The sequence below is a fragment of the Aspergillus chevalieri genome, chromosome 6, assembly GCF_016861735.1.
Source record: "Aspergillus chevalieri M1 DNA, chromosome 6, nearly complete sequence".
In the NCBI taxonomy this organism is placed as follows: Eukaryota; Fungi; Ascomycota; class Eurotiomycetes; order Eurotiales; family Aspergillaceae; genus Aspergillus; species Aspergillus chevalieri.
In genome coordinates this window covers 2,586,853-2,610,297 of record NC_057367.1, presented here as the reverse complement: position 1 = coordinate 2,610,297, position 23,445 = coordinate 2,586,853, and the positions used below count along the sequence as shown (strand labels likewise).

The window sequence follows — 23,445 nt, the reverse complement described above, 5'->3', positions numbered from 1 at the left end:
GTGCCTTATCTAGTTGACAATTGAAGAAGAGCAGTCCAGATAACCTTGATAGGAGGCTATTCTGCCACCTTTTTCAGGCGGTGAGGCCTCCACAGACAGACGCGCGCTAACCGCTTCGATCTAGACGCCGGCCGATCGTCGAGACCTGCAAGTTTTCGTCCAGCCGCCCTGCACCTGTCGCTGTCCTCTTCGCCCAGACTCCGTTCTTTTCATTCTTGCCATTTCTTGGTTTAGCCTCAAAGTCGGTCGGGTGCTGCTACTTTAATTTCAGCTTAATTTTCCTTCTGCAACTGCTTTTGTTACACTGGGAGGAACGCAAAGAAGCTTGCTTGGAGCTCAAAATGAACGGCGACGCCTATTCGTCTAGAGGTGAGTCCCATTCCCTGTCGTTGTTCTTTGGTGCATATTTAACCATCGACCACCGCAGACTCCGGTCGCTCTAGAGATTACTACGTGAGTTTAGTCCCTTCAGCTAATTCAACTATTCAAAGCAACTAACAAGCTTTAGCGCGACGAGCGTCGCGAACGCGGCGGAGACAGAGGCGAACGCCGACGATCGAGGTCTCCTCACCACAGCTCAAGAGGATCCAGACGCGAATATGAGGCCGATACATACTCGTCAAGCCGCGACTACCGTGCCAGAGAAAGGGAGGATCGCTACTCCAGCCGCAGAGATGACCGCGAATGGGACCGAGACCGCGGCGAGCGCCGACGCAGAGATTACGATGACAGACCCTCCCGACGCGACAGAGACCGAGACTTGTTTGACGGTGGTAGATCCCGACGGGATAGAGGAGATCGGGGAGACCGGGGAGACCGCGACCGCGAGCGTGACCGCGACTTCGAGCGTGAGCGCGGAGATAGGAGAGATCGGAGGAGGACTGCGTCGCCTCCGCCCAGGAAGAGGGAGGTTACACCTGACTTGACGGATGTCGCTTCGGTCTTGACTCGGAAGCGCCGTCTGACACAATGGGATATCAAGCCTCCGGGTTATGAGAATGTTACTGCGGAGCAGGCGAAGATTTCAGGTAGGTCCTTTCCCCGGTTGTGGTGTATCAACTAAGTTAACTAATACATGCAGGAATGTTCCCTCTTCCTGGAGCACCTCGACAGCAGCCGATGGACCCCAGTCGTCTCCAGGCTTTCATGAACCAACAACCCGGCGGCGAACAGGCGGAAAACACGACTCTCAAAGCTTCCAACTCTCGGCAGGCCAAGCGGCTATTTGCGTACAACTTGCCACCCAGTGCCACCGGAGAGAGTTTGCTCGCGTTCTTCAACGTTCAGCTTAACGGTCTTAATGTCATCCAAAGTGTGGATCCTTGTATCTCTGCCCAAGTTTCTGGAGACCACACATTCGCTTTGTTGGAGTTCAAGACACCAAACGATGCCACTGTTGCGCTCGCATTCGACGGAATTGTGATGGATGAACATGCACCTGAGGCTGGGGCCAACGGCGCGCCTGCCGGGTTGGAAGTACGACGGCCCAAGGACTACATTGTCCCTGGTGGTGCGGAACAGGAATATCAGGAGGGAGTGTTATTGAACGAGGTTCCAGACTCGCCTAACAAGATCTGTGTATCGAACATCCCACATTACATTCCTGAGGAGCCAGTTACGATGCTGCTCAAGTCTTTTGGCGAGCTCAAGTCGTTTGTGTTGGTTAAGGACGGTTCGACGGAGGAATCTAGGGTGAGTGCGCGTCACATGCATTGTCATTCCATTGCTAATTAGACAGGGAATTGCATTTTGCGAATACGCGGATCCTTCGGCAACCGGTATCGCCGTGGAGGGACTGAACGGCATGGAACTTGGTGACAGGCATCTGAAGGTTGTGCGGGCTAGTATTGGAATCACACAGGCTTCTGGCCTTGACATGGGCGTCAACGCGATGTCGATGTTCGCCAAGACTACTTCTCAGGACTTGGAGACCAGTCGTGTTCTACAGTTGTTGAACATGGTGACTCCGGAGGAACTGATGGACAATGATGATTATGAAGGTATGTCTTTCCCCCACAATCTTACTCTCCGAGATCATACTAACAAAGTAGAAATCTGCGACGATGTGCAAGAAGAGTGCTCGAAATACGGTCAGATTCTTGGCTTGAAGATCCCCCGTCCCTCTGGTGGCAGCAGGCAATCTGCCGGAGTAGGCAAGATCTTCGTCAAGTTCGACACGGTGGAATCGACAACAAATGCGCTGAAGGCACTTGCCGGAAGAAAGTTCTCGGACCGGACAGTCGTGACAACCTACTTTTCCGAGGTAAGCCACCTACATTTGGCAAACTTGCGCTTCATATACTAACGGTACATAGGAAAACTTCGACGTCGAAGCTTGGTAAAACAGTTGCCAGTCATATTTCCACATGTTATCTGCCTTGTGTTTCTAAATTTCCATCGATCTTTATTCCCCTTTGTCTGTTCGCTATTTCAGTGCTAGGTCAGAAAATCGTCGTCGAGACTTGGTTTATTTTGTCTACTTTATCTGGAGTGAGGTTGGCTGGTGATGTATCATAGCAGATGGATTTTATGTGAACAGCTCTCAATCAGTCGCTTAATCTGCATGGTATTCTTTGGATATGTTTTACATGACTGCTTTCAAATCTTGCCCAACCTGCTGGAGTAGTGAGTTCCGAATTTGAGTTGGGGGATATCTTATCTGATGAGCTCCACACGGGACTACAAGTACGTTATGAAATGTCGCGAAGCAGTACCTTTTCGTTTTCCGTATCTTGATTCATATTAACTACTCCAAAACGTACTTTATATACTCGGATGCCTGCCTCCTTCCCCACCGTTATCCGTATCCAAATCCAACATCCTCTAATATGATATATCAACCAACGTGCCACTTTATGAAACGAAACAAGCCAAAACAGAACAAGACAACAGGGTATACCGAATCCAAACAAATCATGTAACATACAATCAATCCATCAAAAAGGTATGTATGTGTAAGTGTATGTGTTAAACAACAAAGAGACATGAACCAACGATTTAAAAGGTATAGTGGTAAACAGACCAAAACGAGTGTAAGAATCGAACGAAACCAAGAAATAAGAAGCAAAATAAGATGGAAAAGTACTCATAATCATACTCCCTCAAACCCTCTCGCCCCAGTCCCAGACCCAGACCCAGACCCGGAACCCTCGCGCGGACTCGTCCGACTCGGCGCCGCAAACGTATCCCTCGGATCCCACCCCAGTCCCGTAGGCGAAATCATCCCCGAAGCTCTCGTCGGAGACCGTATTCTGGGTGGCGGCGAGGTGATCCTCGGCGGAGAAGCGACATGTGGTCTCGAGAAGCTCACGGGCGGTCTCTTGATGTACTCCTTGTCTGACTCCCAGTCGTAAGAAGATGGGCTCTGAGGGGAGAGTGGGCTTTGGGGAGTTTTGGTATCAATATCGGGTTTATCGGGGGTTGAGGAGCGGGCGATGCCGATGCTGATTGCAGCTTCGGGGGCTTTGGAGTTGGTGGTGCTTTTATGGAGCATTTCGAAGCCGCGAGGTTCAGGGGAGGTAGGGAGGAGGGTTCTAGCGTCTGCGGAGACGTATTCTTTGCGATTGCTGAAGGCGTTTCTGAACAGGATGAGCCAGCCCGTGAACATGGATGGACGGGCGAAGAGTGCGACGTTCCAGAGGCCGACCATGGAGAGGAACGTGAGGACGGCGAGGAGGGTGTCTCTGTCGGGACCAATGTTGACGGCGTATTGCTTGCAGTATTCTTTGTCTGCTTTTGTGAAGCTGAGGCAGAGCAGCCAGGGGAAGGCCTTTTGGACGACTTGCGGGGTTAGTTTTGTGGCTGCGTCGAGGTTGATGAAAACGATGGAGTAGAGGAGGGCGTTCGCGATGATAATGAATACGAATGCCACGCCGCGCCATTGCAGACGGAAGACCTTGCTTATCCGGCGGTATGCCTGGCGAGCGTTGATGGAGCGGACGCTCGCCGCGTAGGACGGGAGCCCGTCGGCCGCGTGGCTGGGTTCCCTGCTGAAGAGCGTTTTGAGGTATATGCGGATGCAGTAGGCCATGGTTGATAACTGGAGGAATAGCGCTGCGCCGGCGAAGATCAGACAGGGGATCCAGTAGTCGTAGATGCTGTTTTCGATGTTGATGTGGCAGATGGGGCCGAAGCGGAAGGAAACGCCGGTGAAGATGAGCATGATGGTTGTACCGATGGCTGGGATGCCCCAGCCGCAGATTAGGGCTCCCCACATGAACTTTGTGCCGAGGACTTGTTCCCAACAAACCTGCAGGTGGAAGGCGATGGCGCGGATGAAACCTATTACGTTAGAGTGATCCAGTGAAAAGGGAAATAAAGACGTACTCCATACGACGACCATTAAGCCTCCGAAGAGGAGGAGGGCGCCGGTAAAAGCACACGAGAGGTCATCATGCATTCCTTTTGGTGTGATTTCATTGTAGCATTGATCCGGTTTCGCGCCTAGCGGTATAATGAAAGCGATCTAACGCTGTTAGTCAATGACGGAGAAGGTCGATGTCAAGCGGACTTACATGCATGCAACAAATCCCAATGGTAAAAGAAACACTCAAGTAATGCCGATGCGAGTATTTCGCCGGAAGGACCGCATATGACAACAGTAGAAGAACAACGAAAGGAAAAATGACCGCACTAATGTAACTTGGAATCTCCGTCTTCTTCATCAAGTCTTTACACTGGTCAGCTGCTGAAATGATAAACTGGTAGGGAAAACGTACCGTCTCCATATTTCCAATTAGCCACCGGGCATGGGACGCAGCAGTTTTCGTATCCACCTGGATTCGGGACAACCGCACAATACCGTCCGCTGATGTCTGTAGCGTTTCTGTTAGCGTAGTTCTGGGTAGTATAAGTTGGACGGGGTCAAGGCATACATCCACCAGTTTCGGGAAAGAGGTTCTGCTGTAAGAAGGGATACTGGCATATACCAGTGTAGTTCGAAATTTGAATTCCCTCCGCGCTGGGGTCGAGGATTTGAGTCTCGATAGTCATGGTGTCTGTATGTTATTGTGGCATGAGACTGGACAGATGAGCTCACGAGCAGATGCAAATGCAATTGGAACCGAGTTGAATACCGGAAAAGGACCAAGTTCTAAGAAGTGAGGACAGAATAAGAATATATATCAGGACGAATGTTAAAAGGAGATAAAAAGCAGACACGAGAGTGGCCAATCTGAAGCTTTGTTAGGATATACTCGTACAAACCACGCAGGGGCCATCACCTACGCCCCACAAGGACTGCTTATTGGCTCCTGCATGAAAGAACGTGTAATACTGTATTACGAGGATCGAACGTTGAGCAGACGCCAGACGCGCTAATAGCACTGGTCAGTGTGGAGGAAGGAAGCTGTCACGGTCTGACTCCGAAAAGCGATATGATACATGCGATATCAAAATCCGTTAGTAGTGCCACTGAAGAAGTCTGGGAAAGTTGGAGTTACCAGACAGCACGGGGTACTTTACGGTACCTACGCACATTTAGCATCAATCACTAAAGGTTATTTCTTTTTCTGCATTACGCTGTCACCATCTTAGCGCTGATCTTGTCTGCATCTTTTTGCGCCACGAAATCACCTCCAAGCCCATGAAATTAGGGTTCAGAGATCAAAGAGACTGTTGGATTAAGGTTTGGCCATTATTTGAAAATGTTCAACTCGATATCGTCTACTTCTTTATACTGGCAGCAATAGTGTATAATATTGCATGATACTGCTTTTGTAGAACCATTGCCATCGCAGTACAGAAAATGGTGAATCTAGATTCAAATGGGCGTATGGGTCGTGCCGCTGTTTACCCGTATTTTACACTTAGGGATCGCCGTTGGATTTGTGCTCGAAAGCTATGCCATCTAACTGCAATTATATGATATGACACGGTAAATATATATAATGGGTCTGCAAAATCAGGCACTGGCACATACCAAGCTCCTATGGATCCCACCAAAAATGGCCCCGCATTTTGAAACTACCAGTGCCACCCTGTAATATATCCAACACCTACTCGATGCGACGCATTGAATGTCAGTTCGGAGAATTGATGATCACTGAACCTAACCAACCACTACAGACCATTTTCTTGGTTGGTAACCGACTATGCTACTGGCAGTCTACAGTAGAGAGAGAGAAATAATCTATACATGCGATGTGCGGTATCGCGATACTGACGCGAATCAATTCGACTCCTCCAGTCGATATTATCTATCTACCACCCGTACTCTCAACTCAACGGCGTACTCCGTATACAAATAACAGCTATAAAAAAACCCCGTGCTTAGCAATCCACGGAAGTCCCGATATGACAGGTGACTGGTCACTAAGTCCCGTGACAGCACCCGACCCATCACGGCGCCGCAGCCTGTCAGCGTGCATCAACGCCTTTCTCCCTTCCGACTGGATATTCAGCTGTCCGGCCCCGATCCAATCGCCGTTTCCGATTGCCTTTGCTGCGACACGGGAGCATTGACCACACAGAGGCCATTTCGACTCATCACAGCTAGGCCATTTGCCTAAAACAATATGAAGAGGCGATTTGTATAGGCTGATTGGCGCGGATCTAGCCGAGTCATCCGATTAGGTGACTCAATATAATGATATGCTATTTATTTGCCGCTGCATACGCGGATTCTGGCTAATGGTGTTGTCTCGTTGGGACTTTCCAGGGTAGAGAGAAGGAATTGAGTTGAGGCCAGAGTAACTATGCGAGTTCATTTGTCTTTCTCTCATGACGTCCTTTCCTCTGTTGATACCGCTGGCAATACGAAGAGCGCGTTAAAGAAAAGGGAAATAAGCAAATCTACCTTCAAAGTAATCACGTTTCTGCCATTGCTTGATTCGCGGTACTCTGGCGCTAATTACGATGGTATCTACTGTGTACAAGTACTGCGTAGCGGTGTGATTCTTTGTAGCATCGTGCAAATGCTATGCCATACAACGCCACTGACGACGCAGACTCTTGACTCCCAGGATAGCCTGACTAAACTGCATGTTCAGGCATTTCGCCGGATGGCATCCGGGTCACCTCCGGGCACTGCAGCTTTCGACGTCGTGTTACCTTGAGGTAACCCGGGATCGCCCGACTCAATCAGAATGAGCATACATACATTGCCCTGCTGTATCGAGTTGACCTTACTACAATCACATCACCCATTATTGCTATACATGCGCAGGGCTCCTGGGTCATGTGCACTCCTTCAACGATAGGGACAAAGAATCTGTGCGCATTTCGCAGCCACAACTCCCTATCCCTTGTCCTGAGTGCCTTAGCGCACCGCGGGCCATCCCTAAGGATCTACCGGGCAATCCCCCAGGTAGCGGGCAGGGTGATCACCCGCGCGTTGAGGTCGTACAGCCTGCTAGCATTCTGAATTATGCAGGTGCCTTTGAGGACAGACGTTATGACTAAGTAGCAGGGGTATTGCTACTAGAACTTCATGCATGACTGCGTTGCGCTATTGAGGCCTGATAACACAAGGCCGCCTTCTAGAACACACGTCGACAAAGACAGAACCAGGCACAGACGATTTCCATTTCATTGACTACCAAACTATCCAGCAGCCAGGGAATCAAAACCCGAACCGATAAACACCGACAAGAATCGAAAGCCTAATCAAACTTTACGAAATCAGCAAAACTGTCATAAAAAGCATATTGTAGCGATATGAGCGAAAAGGAGAAGATCAGAAGTCCATTTAGATCACCGGAGGAACATCGCTAGGATGCACTCCTGACATAAGAGGTACCAGAAAAATAAAAGTAAGGTGTGTATCATCATAGTAGTGGGTTTCGCGAGGATGAAAAGAACTGACCTTGACTAAAGCTGCGCATGTGTCTACCTGTTAGTCAGTCGTAGTAACAGAAACAGAGCAAGAGCTCATCATGAAAGCTCAGCAATCGTCGCAAGATGCGAAAAATTTTCCCGACATCAACGGGGGAAGAAAAAAAATCATCCGCGCGGCTTAAATACCACAAACTAAGCGAACTCTCACGTGACCCACACTCCACTCTCCGCTCGTCGCCAAAAAAATCCATCGCGAACTTTTCCATCTTCCTCAACGCAGCCAACAACCGTCGACAAACCACCGTCACCACCAAAACCAAAAAAACAAAATGGGTCGTCTTCACAGCAAGGGAAAGGGCATTGCTTCCTCCGCCATCCCCTACTCTCGCACCCCCCCGGCCTGGCTCAAGACCACCCCCGACCAGGTCGTCGACCAGATCTGCAAGCTCGCTAAGAAGGGTGCTACTCCTTCGCAGATTGGTGTTGTCCTCCGTGACTCGCACGGTGTTGCTCAGGTCAAGGTTGTTACTGGTATGTTTGCATTATACGGGATGAGGAAATGGGGAACGGGGCTAACAATCGAATAGGTAACAAGATCCTCCGTATCTTGAAGTCGAACGGTACGAATACACTTCCGCCACTTACAATTATCTCGATGGGATGAAGAGAGTGATGTGACGAGACACCGTGGTATGGTTATGGTCTGGATTGAAATATCTCCAGAACCTGAACAACCAACCGCGCTCTCGATCAATCCTCAATTCTACCCATTCGAAAGGAACTGCGCAGAAATGCCGGTCTCCATTGCCTCTGCTTGGTCAAGGCTGACAGAGTGATATAACAGGCCTCGCCCCCGAGCTTCCCGAGGACCTCTACTTCTTGATCAAGAAGGTAAAATTCCCTTTTTTTTTTATTTTTTTTTAAATCCCCCCACCCGGGAAAAAAAAAATCGCTAACGAAACCAGGCTGTCTCCGTCCGCAAGCACCTCGAGCGCAACCGCAAGGACAAGGACTCCAAGTTCCGCCTGATTCTCATCGAGTCCCGTATCCACCGTCTGTCCCGCTACTACAAGACCGTCGGTGTCCTCCCCCCCACCTGGAGATACGAGTCCGCCACCGCCAGCACCCTGGTCGCTTAAACGGTTTTCTGAATCAAAATCTACCGGTGGTGTTTTGGTTTGGGTTGTTGGGACAAGGCTACGTTCGAGGATGGTTTGTTTGCTGCGTCTGTAGATGATGTGGTTGTAGCAGGCTGTCTGAAGGCGGGTTGTGTTCCTTGTTTCGAGTGGATTGAAACGAAGAGCATGATAGTTACATTCTCAACCGCCAAAAATAAAAATTTACGGTTTCTTAATGTCTTGTTCTCTTTGTAGACTTTAGCCAAGTAAGACCTAGGTAGAAACGGCCTTGCGACTCACAATGGCTCTTGATTCGAGTAGTGGAACGATTGGGTCGTTCTGGTTAAAACGACGCATGCGCTGGGATGCTGACGGCTCACATGTGAGTTAGGTGGCTGCATTAGAGTAACAAATGAACATCATAGATCATTATTATTCGAACTACCTTGTATCTGACCACGACTAAAGCCTAGGACCACTTAACCAACATCAGAATCATTCTATCATTTTCGCTAAATTTTGCTTGCTTTCCCTGCATCATCATAGAATACACACAAAAGAAAAGAAAAGAAGTCACCCACTAAGCAAACAAAAACTTAGCCGCATGATCAACATGATCATCCGCAAACGAAGCCATGGTATAATAACTGTGATCGTAGTCAGGCTGGTACCGCACATTCACGCCCTGAATGCCAGCCTCGGAGACGGCCTTTTGGAAGTTCTCGGGGAGCAGTTGGCCTTGTTTGTAGAAGTTGTCGCCGGTTCCCTTCGTTCATTAGCACTCACCATTACCACCGTACTAGAATATGGCGTTTAGTTGGGGGACGGTAGGTGAGGGGGACATACGACATCAATCAGTGCATTCAACGGACCAGACCACTTCTTAACAAGCTCAGTGGCATCGTGCTCCTTCCACTTGGCCTGTTGGTCGTCGCCGAAGTACCCGTTGAACGCCTTCTGGCCCCAGGGGCAGTTAATCGGGTTCGAAATGGGCGCGAACGCGGAGACGGATTTGTATTTGCCGGGGTTGCGCAAAAACTATTCCCCCAAGTTAGCACCTTATCCTCATCCATTCCCTCCAAATTCCACTCAATAGAGAATGAAGGAGGGGGGAAGAAAAGCGTACCAAAGTAAGAGCCCCATGTCCTCCCATACTATGTCCCGTAATGCTAACCCGCCCATCATCAAGCTGCGGGAACGCCGCAAACACAGTCTTGGGCAGTTCCTCGGTGACGTAGGTGTACATGTTGTAGCCATTGTTGTAGGGCGCCTTGGTAGCGTCGACGTAGAAGCCGGCCCCTGTACCGAAGTCGTACGCGTCGTTCTCGCCTTCGATGTTCAATCCGCCTAGCATCGCCATTCATATTAGTGTCTGATTTCGTTGACTTCGAGCCAAACCGAGGACCATGGTGGCTAAGGGGTAAGGGAGGAAACGCACGAGGACTCGTATCCGGATACAGCACCGCAATCCCATGCTTACTAGCGCCATGCTGGAAGAAGCCCTTCTCCGAGCAATTGTCGGCCGTGCAGGTCAAGCCAGACAGGTAAATCAGGAGCGGGACTTTCTGCGACGACTGGGCTTGTGGGGGGAGGAAGAGGTTGAAGTTCATTTCGCATTTGGTGGAGGTAGCGGCATGGCTGAGCTTGAGGAGTTTGCCCCCAAAGGAGGCGATTGTTGCCTTGGTTGTGACGGACATTTTCACGTTATCAATTATATGTGGATTGAGTGCTGGTGTGGTGCAATTGAGGGTGGTGGAAGGGAAATAAATAATGACGGATGAGGGGAAGCCATGAGGGGCAGCGGTTATTTAAGATAACTCGATTGAGTAATATTTTCCGGCTGCGGAGAGAGTACGATGACAGGGATGCTTTATGAAGAAAAGAACTACATTCGCAGCTTCTCCAAATATGCAAAAATACAATTCTCGCCATGCATGTACCGATCCCACAATGCTAATGCCAACCCTGATAACACCATACATACAAACAAAAAAAAAATCACTCCAAAAACACAGAAGGAACCCCATAAATGACCGGCGCAGCTCCATTCAAATATCTCAAAACACACGCCTCCCTCGACTGACAAACAGCCTCATCCAAAGCCACCGCATCAGACTGCGGAGACCGAGACCGAGACCGAGCCCGTCCCTTGCCCTTCGAATCACCCTCCCCCTGACCACCAATAAGACCCCATTTCTCAAACGTAGCCTGCGCAAACCGATCAATGTCCTTGTCGGTTACGTCCCAGAGCGTCGCGACGAGTGCCGGACTACCCGCTTGTAGGTAGTTCATGGGTGTGCCGTACGGCTCGTACTCGCCTGCTTCGGTCAGGGTACCGCTGCTGCAACCCATTAGGAAGGCGACTGCGCAGCGGTCGAGGCGCTTGATAGTGCGGCCGCGGATGTATTGTGCTCCGCTGCCGTGACCGAAGTAGAGGAATAGGCTCTTACTTTCGAGGGCCTCACGGAATTCGTCTTCGGATGGTTGGCGGTTGACGATTCCGTTCCAGTGGTCCATGCGACTGAGGTCGGTTTCAAAGGTTGCCTGCGTTGTCTGTAGGTCGCCTGTTGGGTTGAGGATGTAGGTACCGTTTTTGCGGTCAATAGTCAGTCGAGAGCTCTTGTCGCCTTGCTCGCTTCGGAATCGGATAACGCGGTCGCGCAGACACTCCAACGACGGCACACGGCAAACTGGTGATCCCTTCAGACAAGGAAGCGACTCCCACGGGAACAGATGGAGAGCCTTGTCGAGGACCAGAACAGTGTGGCTAGTCTGCGGGTTGACCATCTCGTTCCGCACAGTGTCGTGGTACCCTCTCAGCGAATCAAGCGTCTCCACGACCATCATATCAAAGTCGATCTCGTCGTAGGCATTGCGCTCTCCTTGGAACTGCAGAATATCGACCACAAAATATAGAAGATCCATCAAGGTCTCCTCCGGGTCCTCCTGCTCCTCCAAATCCTTGATCCCAGTGAACAACTCAAGCACGTTACGATGAAGCGTCAACTTCGGACCCGTCGTCGACCTTCCACCCTTCTGCCGCGATGGAAGATGCTTGTCGAGAATATTATGGAACGAGTTCGCAAACCGCGACAAAGCATCACCCTCCCTTGCTACGGGCGAGAAAATACCGCGGAATCCACCAAACCAGACATTCTCAATATTCTGCAGCAGATTTTCCATCCGCCGGTCAAGCGCCTCGCGGTTCTTCCACCACTGCTTCTTCATCTGCTTATCCACCTGAGCCTTGGCGGCATGCGCACTCTCGTTGGCCAGTTTGATAAGCTCCTGCATCTCTTCCCGCCCATCTTCGAAGGTAAACTGCTCTTCGTCATCCTCGTCCGAGTTTCCTCTCTTCAGCGGAAGGCGTAACAGGAATGGCGTTTGGCCCTTGCGCAGACGCGAAACAACGAATTCCGTGCAATCCGCGCTCAGCGACAGAGAAAGGACGTTCCAGCTGTCGGGCAGGATGTCGACGTAGTCTTTCGTAAAGTTCAAGCAGAGATCATGTTCGAGGTCCACGGGCGATGACAGCGACGTCGATGGCCAAAGCAGCGGGTCATTGACGTCTGCCAGGTGCTTGTCGAGATTAATCGCCACACGCTCGCGGTTGAAAGCGCCAATACGACCGATTTCTGTGCTTGTCAGTATCATTCAATAACCCGGCTGAATTAAGGGGGCTTACCATTAACATTAGCCGGCGCCTGAGACCACGGTGTCGAACAACCAGGTGCCGTAGTCTGCGACAACATAGAAATCCGACTCATCAATCTCGAAGCCGCATGACTATCAAGCGTGGATCCAAGGGCCGTAACAGTACCGAAGATATTGTTAAGACACTCTCCCGCCTTGGACAACATATCCGCAAAGTCCTCGCTAGCCTTCGGGGTCTTGGAGCGCGTTCCCCGGGCAGGTGCTCGTGTCTTTCGTACTGTAAGTGGCTTTGATGAAGGCGCAGATGGCTCCTCGGCATTCTTTTTCGGGGACTCCAGAGATGGTAGGGAGATGGTGGACTCGGGGAGCACACAGTATACGGCGTGCGTGGCGAAATGGCGAATCGCATCGGCGAGAAGGTGTTCGCTTTCCCCGATGTGCAGGGAGATCTGGCTATCCCGGGAAAAAGCATACTGTCGTGCGTCGCTAAGCAGGTTCGTCGCGTTATCAAAGTCGCGCAGTGCTCGCGAGCAGTCAGCTTGGTGCCTAAGGAGGTCGGTTCGCAGTTGCAGAAGAGACTTCGACTCGACAGCAGATGACTCCGCGGTGGGATTTGAGGTCTTCCGAGAAGTAGTTCGTGCAGACGAAGACACAGCACGAGTGCTCCGTGTCGCGGCCGTTGTTGCCGGCTGTCTCGTCCTCCGTGTACCAGTAGCGCTTCGAATCAGCAATTTATCCATCTTATCCTCCAAATCCGCAACAGCTGTCGGCGAAGTCTCCGCCTCAGAAAGAATGACCTGGGACATAATTTTGTCAGCCTCAAGAAGCGCGCGATGCTCCTCACGATACTGGCCCATTGCGCGATGAAGCGAAGCAAGACCCATCTGCAGCGAAACAAGCTCGATACTGCTGTCTAGCTGCCTCGCCAACGTGGCAGCAGATTCCAGAAGCTGCTGTCCCTCCGATACACGTCCACCGTAGATCCAATGTGATCCAAGCTGTGTCTGAGAGGCGACTAAGCGGACATTAGCATTGAGCGTTTTGTTGACCTTGAGCGCCTGTTCTCCGTAGTAGACCGCATCTTGGAAAAGACCGTAGTGCGCTGACAGACTCGCCAGGTTAAGCAAGGAGGTATGGTGAGAGCCGACGTGAGGCCAAAAGGGTGCGCCCTGGAAATAGCTGACAGCCGGTTCCGTCGAAATCGCTTGCGAGACGTCGAGCTTCGCCACGCCTTCCACAACACTATCGATCTCGGTACTGCTGCTTGCTTGCAAGGATTTGCCCTGCTTCCGTTGAGCAAGCTTCTCAACCTTGGCCCAGATCCGGCAGTTCAATCTCACGGAGAGCTTAGCGAAAAATAGTGCGTGAGTGATAGATCCCTGAGCAAAGGAAAGTCGGGAGTTAATGAACGCCGCATCTGCAACCAAGCGCTCCCAAGCAATTTTTGACAGAACAGAGCAGTTGTTCAAGTCCTGCTGTTTCTGATTCTTCTCGTAGAGCGTCCTGGCCGTCGCGAGAATACCAGCAGCCTTCTCAATCTCGCCGGTCTCGAGAAGATACTCCCCTCGAGCCAGCTTGTACGACAGAGTTGCCAGACAAGAGACCTCGTTGCTACGAAGACATTGGTCCGCGCGAACGAGCAAACCACTGGCCTTCTTGCAGTGACCAAGTCGACAGTACTGCAGCACCAGCCGCGAAAGAACGATGATCGCTTCGGAAAAGTCGCCAGATTCTTGCAGTTCGGTGACGCGCAAGACCAACTCGAGTGCCGAAAGCTGCACTTTCCACAATCCATGAATCTCGGTATAATCAACAATAGCCTTGAGTTGAAGAATCCAGTAATCGACATCGACGATACACGACCCAAGTGATTGCCAATCATGGCAATCTGCCACCATGGAGGTCCACGACGAAATAATCTGATTGAGCTCGAAAGGTTGCAGATTGCCTTGGTGTAGTCGAACAGTGAGCTGTAGAGCATTCCGAATGTGAGTTGCATAAACAGCCAGTTTATAATCGTTGCCAAGGGATCCGTGCTCGCTGAATTCCACACACTCGTCCACAATATTTTCGAGTACCTCCGATTCCAAAGCGCTCGGACGCTCGAGTAAAAATCGCATAGTGCATAGCATAGCACGCATGCGGCGAATAGGGTAGGACTGGCGTGTGTAGATATCGAGAAGCCTAGAGGCAACAGAGCTGAATGTGGAGCGGAAGATCTCGTCACTGTAAGCATGCGCATGCAGCTCAGTAAGAAGGCCCATCTGCCATTCCAGCACAAGTCCCCGTTGCTCCAGGCCCAATTGCTGATTGTCGAACACTTCGGCCGATTCCGAGGTCCTGTTACGCAGTTTCATCCTTACATATCCGGAAATAGCACGACCAAGCATGAAACCACCGCTCTTCGGGTCCTGGCAAGCGCGATGCGGATAGTTTCCGGCAGCATCAACAGCAACTTGATCCAGAGCTCCAGCGTCAATGTGTTCGCTAATTGACTGACAAAAGGCCTTGTCGGATTCGGCTCCCATATTGCCATCCATATAGAGGTGCGCAAGTCTCTCATACTTGAGGGCCGCAAACCCGGTATTCCGCTGCGAAGCCGAGCATCCAGAAAGCAGACTTGTTGAGTGCTTCAAAAGCGGCACCAGCGAACGGTAGTCCTTCCCACACTCCTTCTCCTTTATATATCGAGACCAGAAGAGATTCGACAACTTCACAAGCCCCATTCCGCTGTCCGAGTCCGAGTTCTTCGAGGCGACACCGATGGTCATCAAGAGGCGTTGACAGTCCACCAGAATTGAAAGCATTTCGTCCCATGGTGGACTCTGCGACATAACCGACAGTTTACCCATGGCAATTGCCGAATCGATAGCTGCCAGGATGATATTCTTGCATGCGGTGACTCGCTTTTCGAATGTTTCATGCTCCTTCTGCTCGCTGTCTTCGGTGGGTTGGCGTCCAACGTAACGGCGCAGGAAGCGTAGAAAGCCGTAGAGATATTCGCGTATCCGATCCGGAATGTCGTCTGCCACACTCTTGCTCTTGTCCTTGGTGACTGCGTCTCCTAGCCATGCCATCGAAATCTTCTTTAGCTTCGCTGCCTCCACCAAAAGTTCGTCCAAGTCGCCGGCGCTACCCTTCAGTTGCAAAGCCAGCGCTGCTGAGGCTTCGGACACAGCATTTGCGATTTCACCGTGGGAGGATTTTGAAGACTTGATGCGCTGAAAATGAAGCGACGCGATCTTGCAGCGCACCGTAGCCAGGGACAGACACTGTCCATCCAAAAGGGGTTTAACGGCCTCTGTAAACAGTTGCAAAGCCTCCTCCACACAGTCTGCATCCTGAGCAAGCTGGCCCAGAATAGTCGCAATTCGTGCCACGGAATGGACTTGCGTGGTAGACAATTTCCGTTCCGGCTTCGCGATGGCGGATTGGAGTCGAACAATGGTTTTATATAAAACAGCGAACTCGGACTTCTCGATTCCTTTATTGTGATGGGCGAAACTTGCGAGGTAGCGTGATAACGGGTCCCAGAGCTCTTTCCCTTCCTCGCAGATGTGACCGGACAGTTTCCATCCCATACTTCGCATCTCCATAGACAGCAGCTGGAGGGTCAGCGTCGTTATCGGTCGTAAACGGTCCTTCGTAGAGTCATCGGTTTGAGATCCGGAGGCCATGGAGAGAACGGTGCTCGATAGCAATTGTAACTGAAGCGCAGCTTTGTCCTTGGTAAGACTCCCAGATTCCACCGCAGCCATGATCACCGAAGCCGGACTACTCTGGTCAGACAATTGCAGCGACAAACAAACCTTCTGCGTCGTAGCCGGTCGTTTCTCAGAGGCAAGTAATCGCAGCGCATTCGACTGAAACGTAACAAGCAGCCCAAGCACCGATTTCGCATTCGCAATACTCGTAAACGTAAGGAGATCAGACATCCGCTCTTTCCCCTCTTCCTCCTGAGCAGTTGTTTTTCTCGAACTGCCCGTGGTCTTCTTCGAGCTCACACTATCCAGGTAAGACTGTATCCTTCTCTTCAAAGCCCGCAGCTCCTTGTACGCCAAATCATTCAGACCCAGCGACAAGTACCTTCCTGCAAGCACACAAGCTCCCTGTTCAAGCTGCATATTCAACCCCTGCTCATCTTGCCCCTGTTCGGTTTTCAGCGACCGCAAACATGACAGTGCTGACCTCGCACATTCTGCTACTGAAAGCAGGCCCTGATCCACTGCAGCAGTGTCGAGTTGTGTGTATTTCGATAATTTCGACTTCTTCGGCGATCGTCCCGCGTTATTTGGCGAAGCGAGTTGAAGGGGTGTCGAGGAGGACCGGGGGTCGTTCTGGCGTTTCGAGGAGGACAGCTTAACTGCATCGGAGAGAGTCTTTAACGTAGTATTAAACACCTCAGTAGCAAGCACGAGCCGCTCGTGAGATGATAACCGCGCCTCCACATTCAATGTTGTTGTTTTCGACGTCGCCCGGGATGTCGCTCTGCCGCGAGTCGCACTCGTTGTTGATTCTTTCGTACTCCGGCCCGCCCGTCTCGATGTAAGATTGCCTTCTGTCTCTGACGCTTTCGATCCACCCCGGAACAGACCCTGCAGAGAGAGTACTGTGGCATTCGAGCAGGTCGCAGTTGACCGGACGGCGAGCTTCACCGATTCCATGGAGGAATCGGAGGGGAATGTTGTTACCGCCATTGAATTAATATAGTATATAAGGGTTCAGACGGGTCGTATGGCCATTCGCATCGAATATAATAAGGCAGAAGTCGAAGTGGATGTAATCAATCACGGGTCCATCACTGCAAGACAACTCCCTCCGCCGCCAAGACGAGACACAAACGTCGTTGTCGCGGTAACAATATGCGCTATACCCAATCGGGACCGGGGAGGTAGTCTCCGATGCTCCGATCGATGCGGCGGTTTTGATATGAATTCATCGAAAAGATTCATTTCCAGAACACAACATAAATCGATCATGGCTCTCAATACGCAATTCACGAAACTCCCCGTCCGATCCCTCCGCCTCAGTCATGCCCCGGTCCTCCGCACCGGGCTCGTCGCCCGCCCAACAGCACAGATGCAAACCCGCCTCCGATCAACCTACACCTCCGAATCCATGCCGCGCATAGCCCAAACCTCCGTCTGGACCGCCATGATTCCGCCCTTCATCCGGCGCATCGCCCGCGGCGGCGGTAAAAGCGACACTCCCGAATCCAAAGAATGGAACCCGGCCAGTTTCTACATCATCATCTTCATTCTGATCGGATCGCAGGCTATCCGGATGATGATGTTGAAGAAGGATTATGCGGCGTATACGCGGTCGACGGATGCAAAGATTGAGTTGTTGCGGGAGGTTATTGAGAAGGTGAAGAGGGGGGAACAGGTTGATGTGGAGAAGTTGTTGGGGACGGGGGATGCGGCGAAGGAGAGGGAGTGGGAGGAGGTGCTGAGGGAAATTGAAGATGAGGACTCGCTGTGGCATCAGAAAGCCTCTGTGAAATCAGCTGAGCAAGAGCAGCGCCAGGACGTGGATGCGCTAAAGGAACCAGTGATTCCTGCTGAGGGAGAGGGAAATACAGAACCGCCGAAGGATAGCAGCTCGAGACGGAAGTTGAATTTCTTCTAACCAGATGCAATTTACATGGAATCTTTTGTGCCATATTAGACTTTGAAGATAGCGCCAGTTAAGTGGCATACGCAACATATCTCTTTGAGTCATAGCTAACAATTGCTCCCAGGTGATGTACGATTATCCGTGAAATGATGTTGCATACGCTCAAATCTCTCCCTCTACAAAAACACACGATCTACTTTCCTCTACTTTAGATACTATCGATACCCAAATCAATTCATTTCCATTGAAGTGAAAGCCCAAAACAATGTACAACTTCACAATCCTCAAACACCTCCCCCTTCACATATATAAAAAGAAACCAACACGAAACAAAAACGAAACAAAACCATCGCAACATGGCATGACGAACGACATCGGCGCATAGTAGATCAACTACTAGTCGAGATGGGTCGGATTGCGATATACTTGTCGTCGTCCACTCGGTAATATTGAGAGTAGGTGCGTTTACATGACTTCACAGCCACCGCCGGGAGAAGCTATCACAGCACATATTAGCATCTCCGTCTTCATCTCCATCTCATATCGAATATGAAATAGAAAAGAAAGGAAAGGAAGGGGGAAACTAACCCTGACGCATAACACTGCACCCACCACCAGGAGAAGCCTTCATAACGTTGCAACCACCGCCGGGCGAGACCTTCATGAGAATGCAGCCACCGCCGGGGGAAGCTATAACATCACAAATATATTAGCATAATTTATCAAATCGTTATACTTGTAATCCAGACCCAGGGAGTGGAGGGGATGAGACTCACCCTTGCGGACACCAGAGTTCTTAGCGGCCATTTTGATAGATTGTTGGTTTGATTAAGCGTGAGCTTGAAAAGTATAGTAGTAGGAAAGTGGATTGGAGAGTAGATGGTTGTTGATGGAAAGAGTATCGAGATTGGAGGGTTGAGGGAGTTTTATGTGCTTCGTCTCTGTGGTCTTCCTCATAGAATACTCTTCCAGAGGAGAAGGCAATGGGTACAATGTTCCCATCATTGATATCATTCAAAGTGAATCCAAAACAAGAGGACAATACTAAGGAACCCATGCATTGGATACCACTAGATATAGTTACCCGAATAAGAATGACTTGCATTGGAACCAACCCAAACAATACTCTCTCACCGCATTCAATCTACATGAAAACCCCGATTCGATTCATATGAAGAAAACAATCTTAGATAAATTCGCATTGACGTGCATACAACAATATGGAAGTGGACCCATTGACGCCGCTTGATATTGTTCTTGACATATGGCTGCCGGGCTTTCTTCTTTGCCGTATCTTTGTTCGGGGGTTTTATGTTACTCGAAACTTGGAAAATAAGGACATCTCGTTCGGAAGGTCTAGGGCCGTTGGGGTTGTTCGTTTTATGATGGTTTGTTCTGAATGGGGTTGACTGTAAAGACTAGAGCCCTAGCAACGCTAAGAACAATATTATGGCTTTGATAAACCAACCAACAAAAAAAGAAAAAAAAAAAAAAACACTCCATAGAAAATTCCGATTACATTGTCCATCAATATCAAATTCGAATAAATATGAATATACAACGAAAGAAATCGAGGTTGATCATCTAACAGCGACCCTCCCCTCTAATCTATCTGCCTTTTGTTACACTAAGCAAATTGACATAGATGTCCCTGTACCGGTATGAACAAAACAAAAGATCATGCAAACTTTACAAACCAAAACCTCCAACAGATGTAGAGCGGTAACACATGTGAAAACATGAGAAGAATGAAAGGATATAACTCGTATCAACAACAAATGGAATGGACATGAGAAGCTGAGTCGTCGCTAAAAAGGATAAAACAAAGAGAGCGTGATGAAAGAAAGAGAAGACGAAGAAACGGAAAGAGGTTACTGCTTGGCCTGCAGGAACTTAGGCCACTGCTCCTTATGCGGAACCTTAACCTGGCCAATGTTCTCGTTCAGATCAAGCAGCAGCTTCAACGCGTTCCGCGAGCGCAGATACGGCAGAGGAGCCTTGGCACCCTGCAAGCCAACACCAGGCTCAATCTGGCCACTAGGGGAAGGCTCAGGCTGCGAGCCAGGCATGGGGAGCCACTTTTGCAGGACTTCGTAGGCGGCCAGGGTGAAGCCAAATTGCGGCGAGGAACGGACGATACGGGCGGGGCCGCCCTTGAAGAACGCGCCGAAGCCTTCGTCCTTCCAGATAGATGCTGCGCAGTGGCGGAGGCCGGTGTAGCGGACGTCGCCCTTGCGGGCTTCGACTTGTAGACGGGTCTTGATGACGTCGCAGGGTGTTGTCAGGTAGGCGGCGGGCATACCGGCGATGGCACCGGCGGTGAGGAGCTGGACGACGCCGAGCTTGTTGGTGGGGGATTCACCGAACATTTCGGATTTCAGGTGGGAGTAGGTAGGAAAGTAGATGGCGGAGAAGGGAACTGATACTGTTAGCGAGGCTTTCTGAAGATTAGGATGGTGACGTACCATCACGGAGAAGACAAGCGCTGGCTCCCTTGTACAATCCCATCAATCCCAGGTTCTTGACAATCCAGAGAGCAGAGCGGCGAGGAGCACCCTCGACGGACTTGGCGATTTCACCCTGAACCTGCAGGCGAATCTTGACAATTTCAAGGGGGTTGGTGAAGACCTAGTACTGTTAAATTGCAGCCCAAAATCAGCATCAGGTCGGTACTCACCACTTGGCATCCTCCTGCCGAAGCACCAGCGAGAATCTCGTGAGGGTACCATATCCTGCCAGTGTCCTTGTCGGTAAAATGATTCCGAACCAGGTCGTTTACAGTGAGCTTGATGGCCTTCTCCGGCGCAACACCAATCAGCTGGGGGACAACGCCAGAGTACAAGCCAGTGAATCCCTCATTCCGGATGACCTTCCGTGCGCAATCCAACGAGTTGTTGTACAGTCTCTCGCCAACGCGCGTCGACCGCTGGTTCTGCATACGGGTCTTGACCAGATCAATGGGGTACACCATGAACGCACCAAACGCACCCGCAAGACTACCAAGCGCAAAGTGATGCACCGATTCCATCACACTGAAAAGCACCGACTTGGTGCTCTCTGCGGCCTTTTGCGCAGTGGTAGAAGCAGCTTGACCGGCAACAGCGAACGGGGTACGCCATGACGCATCAACGACCTTGGCGAAATCCTTCTGGGCCAACTGGCCGGATGGTGCGTCAAGACCAGCAAAGTGGAACAGAATATCCGCCTCCATCGGGGTGAAAAGGGAGAAGCGCGTGGTACGGGCCGCCTCGTTCAGGAAGTCAGTGCGCGTGATCTTACCGTCGTCACTCTTGCGGGTTGCTTCGCGCACGATCAAGTCGATGATGTCCATTTCGCTCATGACGTTCTGGAAAGCGCGCACCGTCGCGTAGGAGATCTTGCTACCGTCGGAGACATTGCACAGACTGGGCAGGTTTTCCAAGACGTAGTCGGACAGCTTGTGTCTGGATGTTTGGAGGATGATGCGCTGGAACTCATGGGGCTCAATGTATCCATCGCCATCAGCGTCCATGATATGGAATGCTTGCCGAATGCGCTCTCCCTGCAATCCCCGCAGCATCTGGGCGAATTGCGGGTAGGTCATTTCATGACGGCTCTTGCTCTTGCCCGTGTACAGCGAAGCCCACGCGGAGTTCCAGTCGAAGGGAATGCTCTCTTGGGATTTCATCTGACTGAACAAGCTCTCCACATTCTCCCACTTGACGGTACCAGTTCTCTCGACATCGAACAAACGGAAGGCAATCTCGTACTCGGCATCGGGCTTAGCGAGGAGGTTCTCGAAAGTTGCCCAGTCGGCAAGGGTCAATCTCCCGGCCTTTCGCGTATCGGCAACTTGGAAGAGGATGGAGTACTGTTCCCGCTTAATCTTGTGCTACAATGACGAATTGACCAGCGTATTAGCAAAGTGGCCAGGGCAATGGCGGGGGGTAGGGGGGGTAAAAAAGCAAACAAGGGCTCACATAGTCTTCATCCTTGGGGGCAATGGCATTGATGAAATCATCCTCGAGCATGTACAGCTCACCAGACTGGTTGTCTTTGCGGGCATAGTGGTGAAAGTTGGCCTTGATCTGGTGAGAGAGCTGAAGCTCATCGGAGCTGCCCACCAAGGATTGCTTGACGGCCTCTTTGACGCTGGGCATGGTTGTATTATAGACTGAGCCAACGGTGCGGTGTTCCTGGACGGGGTTCCAATGGTCGATGCAGAGACAGCAGGCTTTTCTCCTCTCTTTCTGACCTTTCTTCAAAACTGTACACTGGACCTGGTCTGAGATGGCAGGGAATACAGTGAGAAAAGATTGTGGAGAAAAAGGAAAATTAAACAAAGAGGATTGGGGTGATATTACCGTATGGTATGTATTTTATTGTATTATATGTATGTATCAGGCACTAAGGCTAATTCCCGAACATCAGCCAGCCTTTGTCATGCACAATGCTTACTCCTTTTACATGTTCAGCTCTTCAGCTCTCACACTTTATTCCCTTTTATTTTTCACTTTCCTTCATTCTTTTGTACTCCAAGTATGAGCACTCCGGAGCATCCCCGTATTCACCGCCGCTGAAAATTACATACGATACGATACGGCATATCGGAACAAGGGCCGAGAGTGCCTCAGTCAGGTTCTCCGCACAACAATGCGCATAATGAAGTAAGATCACTTGAGCAATCATAGAGTATATCAAGATATCAAGGATATAGAGAATGTATACATAGTAGATATAGGAAAGGTAAATAGCAAATGGCATACTTGTACAGGTACAATAATCTACTTCGTACCCCGAGGAATGACTCAATTCATATGACAGCCATTCATAACAACAACTGCACACCTTAATAATCCCCGCCAGCCAGCTGACCGATTTTCCATATTTTTCCCTTCACATGACACCGTCTGACCAGTCACAGGGCTCAGGTGTACTTTATCTATCGGCCCGATGTTCGTACAAACTCCGTTCCTGCTCGCTCCGTGTTCGGTGCGGAGCAGGCGGGTCTGGAGATTCAGTTAGCGGATTACTGGAGGCACGGTGTTGCTGTGTGCTCTTGGAGTTACTGGATTGGGTAACATAAGAGAATGGGGTATGGCATGGCGATGTCATAATTCATGTGCAGTGCTGTACTCTGTAGTCAATGCTCCTCAAATGTCCGAGAAAGCACGCGACGCTATTTTTAGTTGAGTTGGGTCTACTTGTGCCTGAACTCTAAGGCAGTCCCTAGTGCTTGGCCAATTTAACTACGTTTTATTTAATCGATAGGGCTGGACTCGCGGACTCTACAGTGTTATTA

The 23,445-nt window shown here is 50.5% G+C and overlaps 7 protein-coding genes across 7 annotated transcripts; 3 read left to right on the top strand and 4 right to left on the bottom strand.

Moving 5' to 3' along the window:
• Window positions 1-341: 341 nt before the first annotated feature.
• On the top strand, window positions 342-2,342 carry ACHE_60914A (splicing factor u2af large subunit; the record flags this gene model as incomplete). The annotated part of the gene is made up of 7 exons (XM_043282140.1): window positions 342-369; window positions 428-453; window positions 509-1,028; window positions 1,082-1,692; window positions 1,739-2,000; window positions 2,052-2,263; window positions 2,316-2,342. The coding sequence occupies 7 exons, from the start codon at window positions 342-344 to the stop codon at window positions 2,340-2,342; spliced, it is 1,686 nt and encodes a 561-aa protein (XP_043139550.1).
• A 749-nt stretch (window positions 2,343-3,091) lies between these two features.
• On the bottom strand, window positions 3,092-4,992 carry gprM (the record flags this gene model as incomplete). The annotated part of the gene is made up of 5 exons (XM_043282139.1): window positions 3,092-4,281; window positions 4,327-4,465; window positions 4,515-4,669; window positions 4,719-4,814; window positions 4,875-4,992. The coding sequence occupies 5 exons, from the start codon at window positions 4,990-4,992 to the stop codon at window positions 3,092-3,094; spliced, it is 1,698 nt and encodes a 565-aa protein (XP_043139549.1).
• A 3,113-nt stretch (window positions 4,993-8,105) lies between these two features.
• RPS13 (40S ribosomal protein uS15) lies at window positions 8,106-8,915 on the top strand (the record flags this gene model as incomplete). The annotated part of the gene is made up of 4 exons (XM_043282138.1): window positions 8,106-8,307; window positions 8,364-8,396; window positions 8,621-8,667; window positions 8,742-8,915. The coding sequence occupies 4 exons, from the start codon at window positions 8,106-8,108 to the stop codon at window positions 8,913-8,915; spliced, it is 456 nt and encodes a 151-aa protein (XP_043139548.1).
• A 441-nt stretch (window positions 8,916-9,356) lies between these two features.
• Window positions 9,357-10,591, bottom strand: ACHE_60911S (S-formylglutathione hydrolase; the record flags this gene model as incomplete). The annotated part of the gene is made up of 5 exons (XM_043282137.1): window positions 9,357-9,372; window positions 9,476-9,660; window positions 9,741-9,932; window positions 10,021-10,241; window positions 10,333-10,591. 5 exons carry the CDS (start codon window positions 10,589-10,591, stop codon window positions 9,357-9,359), a joined length of 873 nt encoding a protein of 290 aa, XP_043139547.1.
• A 301-nt stretch (window positions 10,592-10,892) lies between these two features.
• ACHE_60910S (C50 family peptidase) lies at window positions 10,893-17,245 on the bottom strand (the record flags this gene model as incomplete). Its single annotated transcript, XM_043282136.1, has 2 exons — window positions 10,893-12,529; window positions 12,580-17,245. The coding sequence occupies 2 exons, from the start codon at window positions 17,243-17,245 to the stop codon at window positions 10,893-10,895; spliced, it is 6,303 nt and encodes a 2,100-aa protein (XP_043139546.1).
• Window positions 17,246-17,525: 280 nt separating this feature from the next.
• On the top strand, window positions 17,526-18,176 carry ACHE_60909A (DUF5321 domain-containing protein; the record flags this gene model as incomplete). The annotated part of the gene is made up of 1 exon (XM_043282135.1): window positions 17,526-18,176. One exon carries the CDS (start codon window positions 17,526-17,528, stop codon window positions 18,174-18,176), a length of 651 nt encoding a protein of 216 aa, XP_043139545.1.
• Window positions 18,177-20,035: 1,859 nt separating this feature from the next.
• Window positions 20,036-22,303, bottom strand: AGC1 (citrin; the record flags this gene model as incomplete). Its single annotated transcript, XM_043282134.1, has 4 exons — window positions 20,036-20,583; window positions 20,630-20,792; window positions 20,842-22,035; window positions 22,124-22,303. The coding sequence occupies 4 exons, from the start codon at window positions 22,301-22,303 to the stop codon at window positions 20,036-20,038; spliced, it is 2,085 nt and encodes a 694-aa protein (XP_043139544.1).
• Window positions 22,304-23,445: the final 1,142 nt, after the last annotated feature.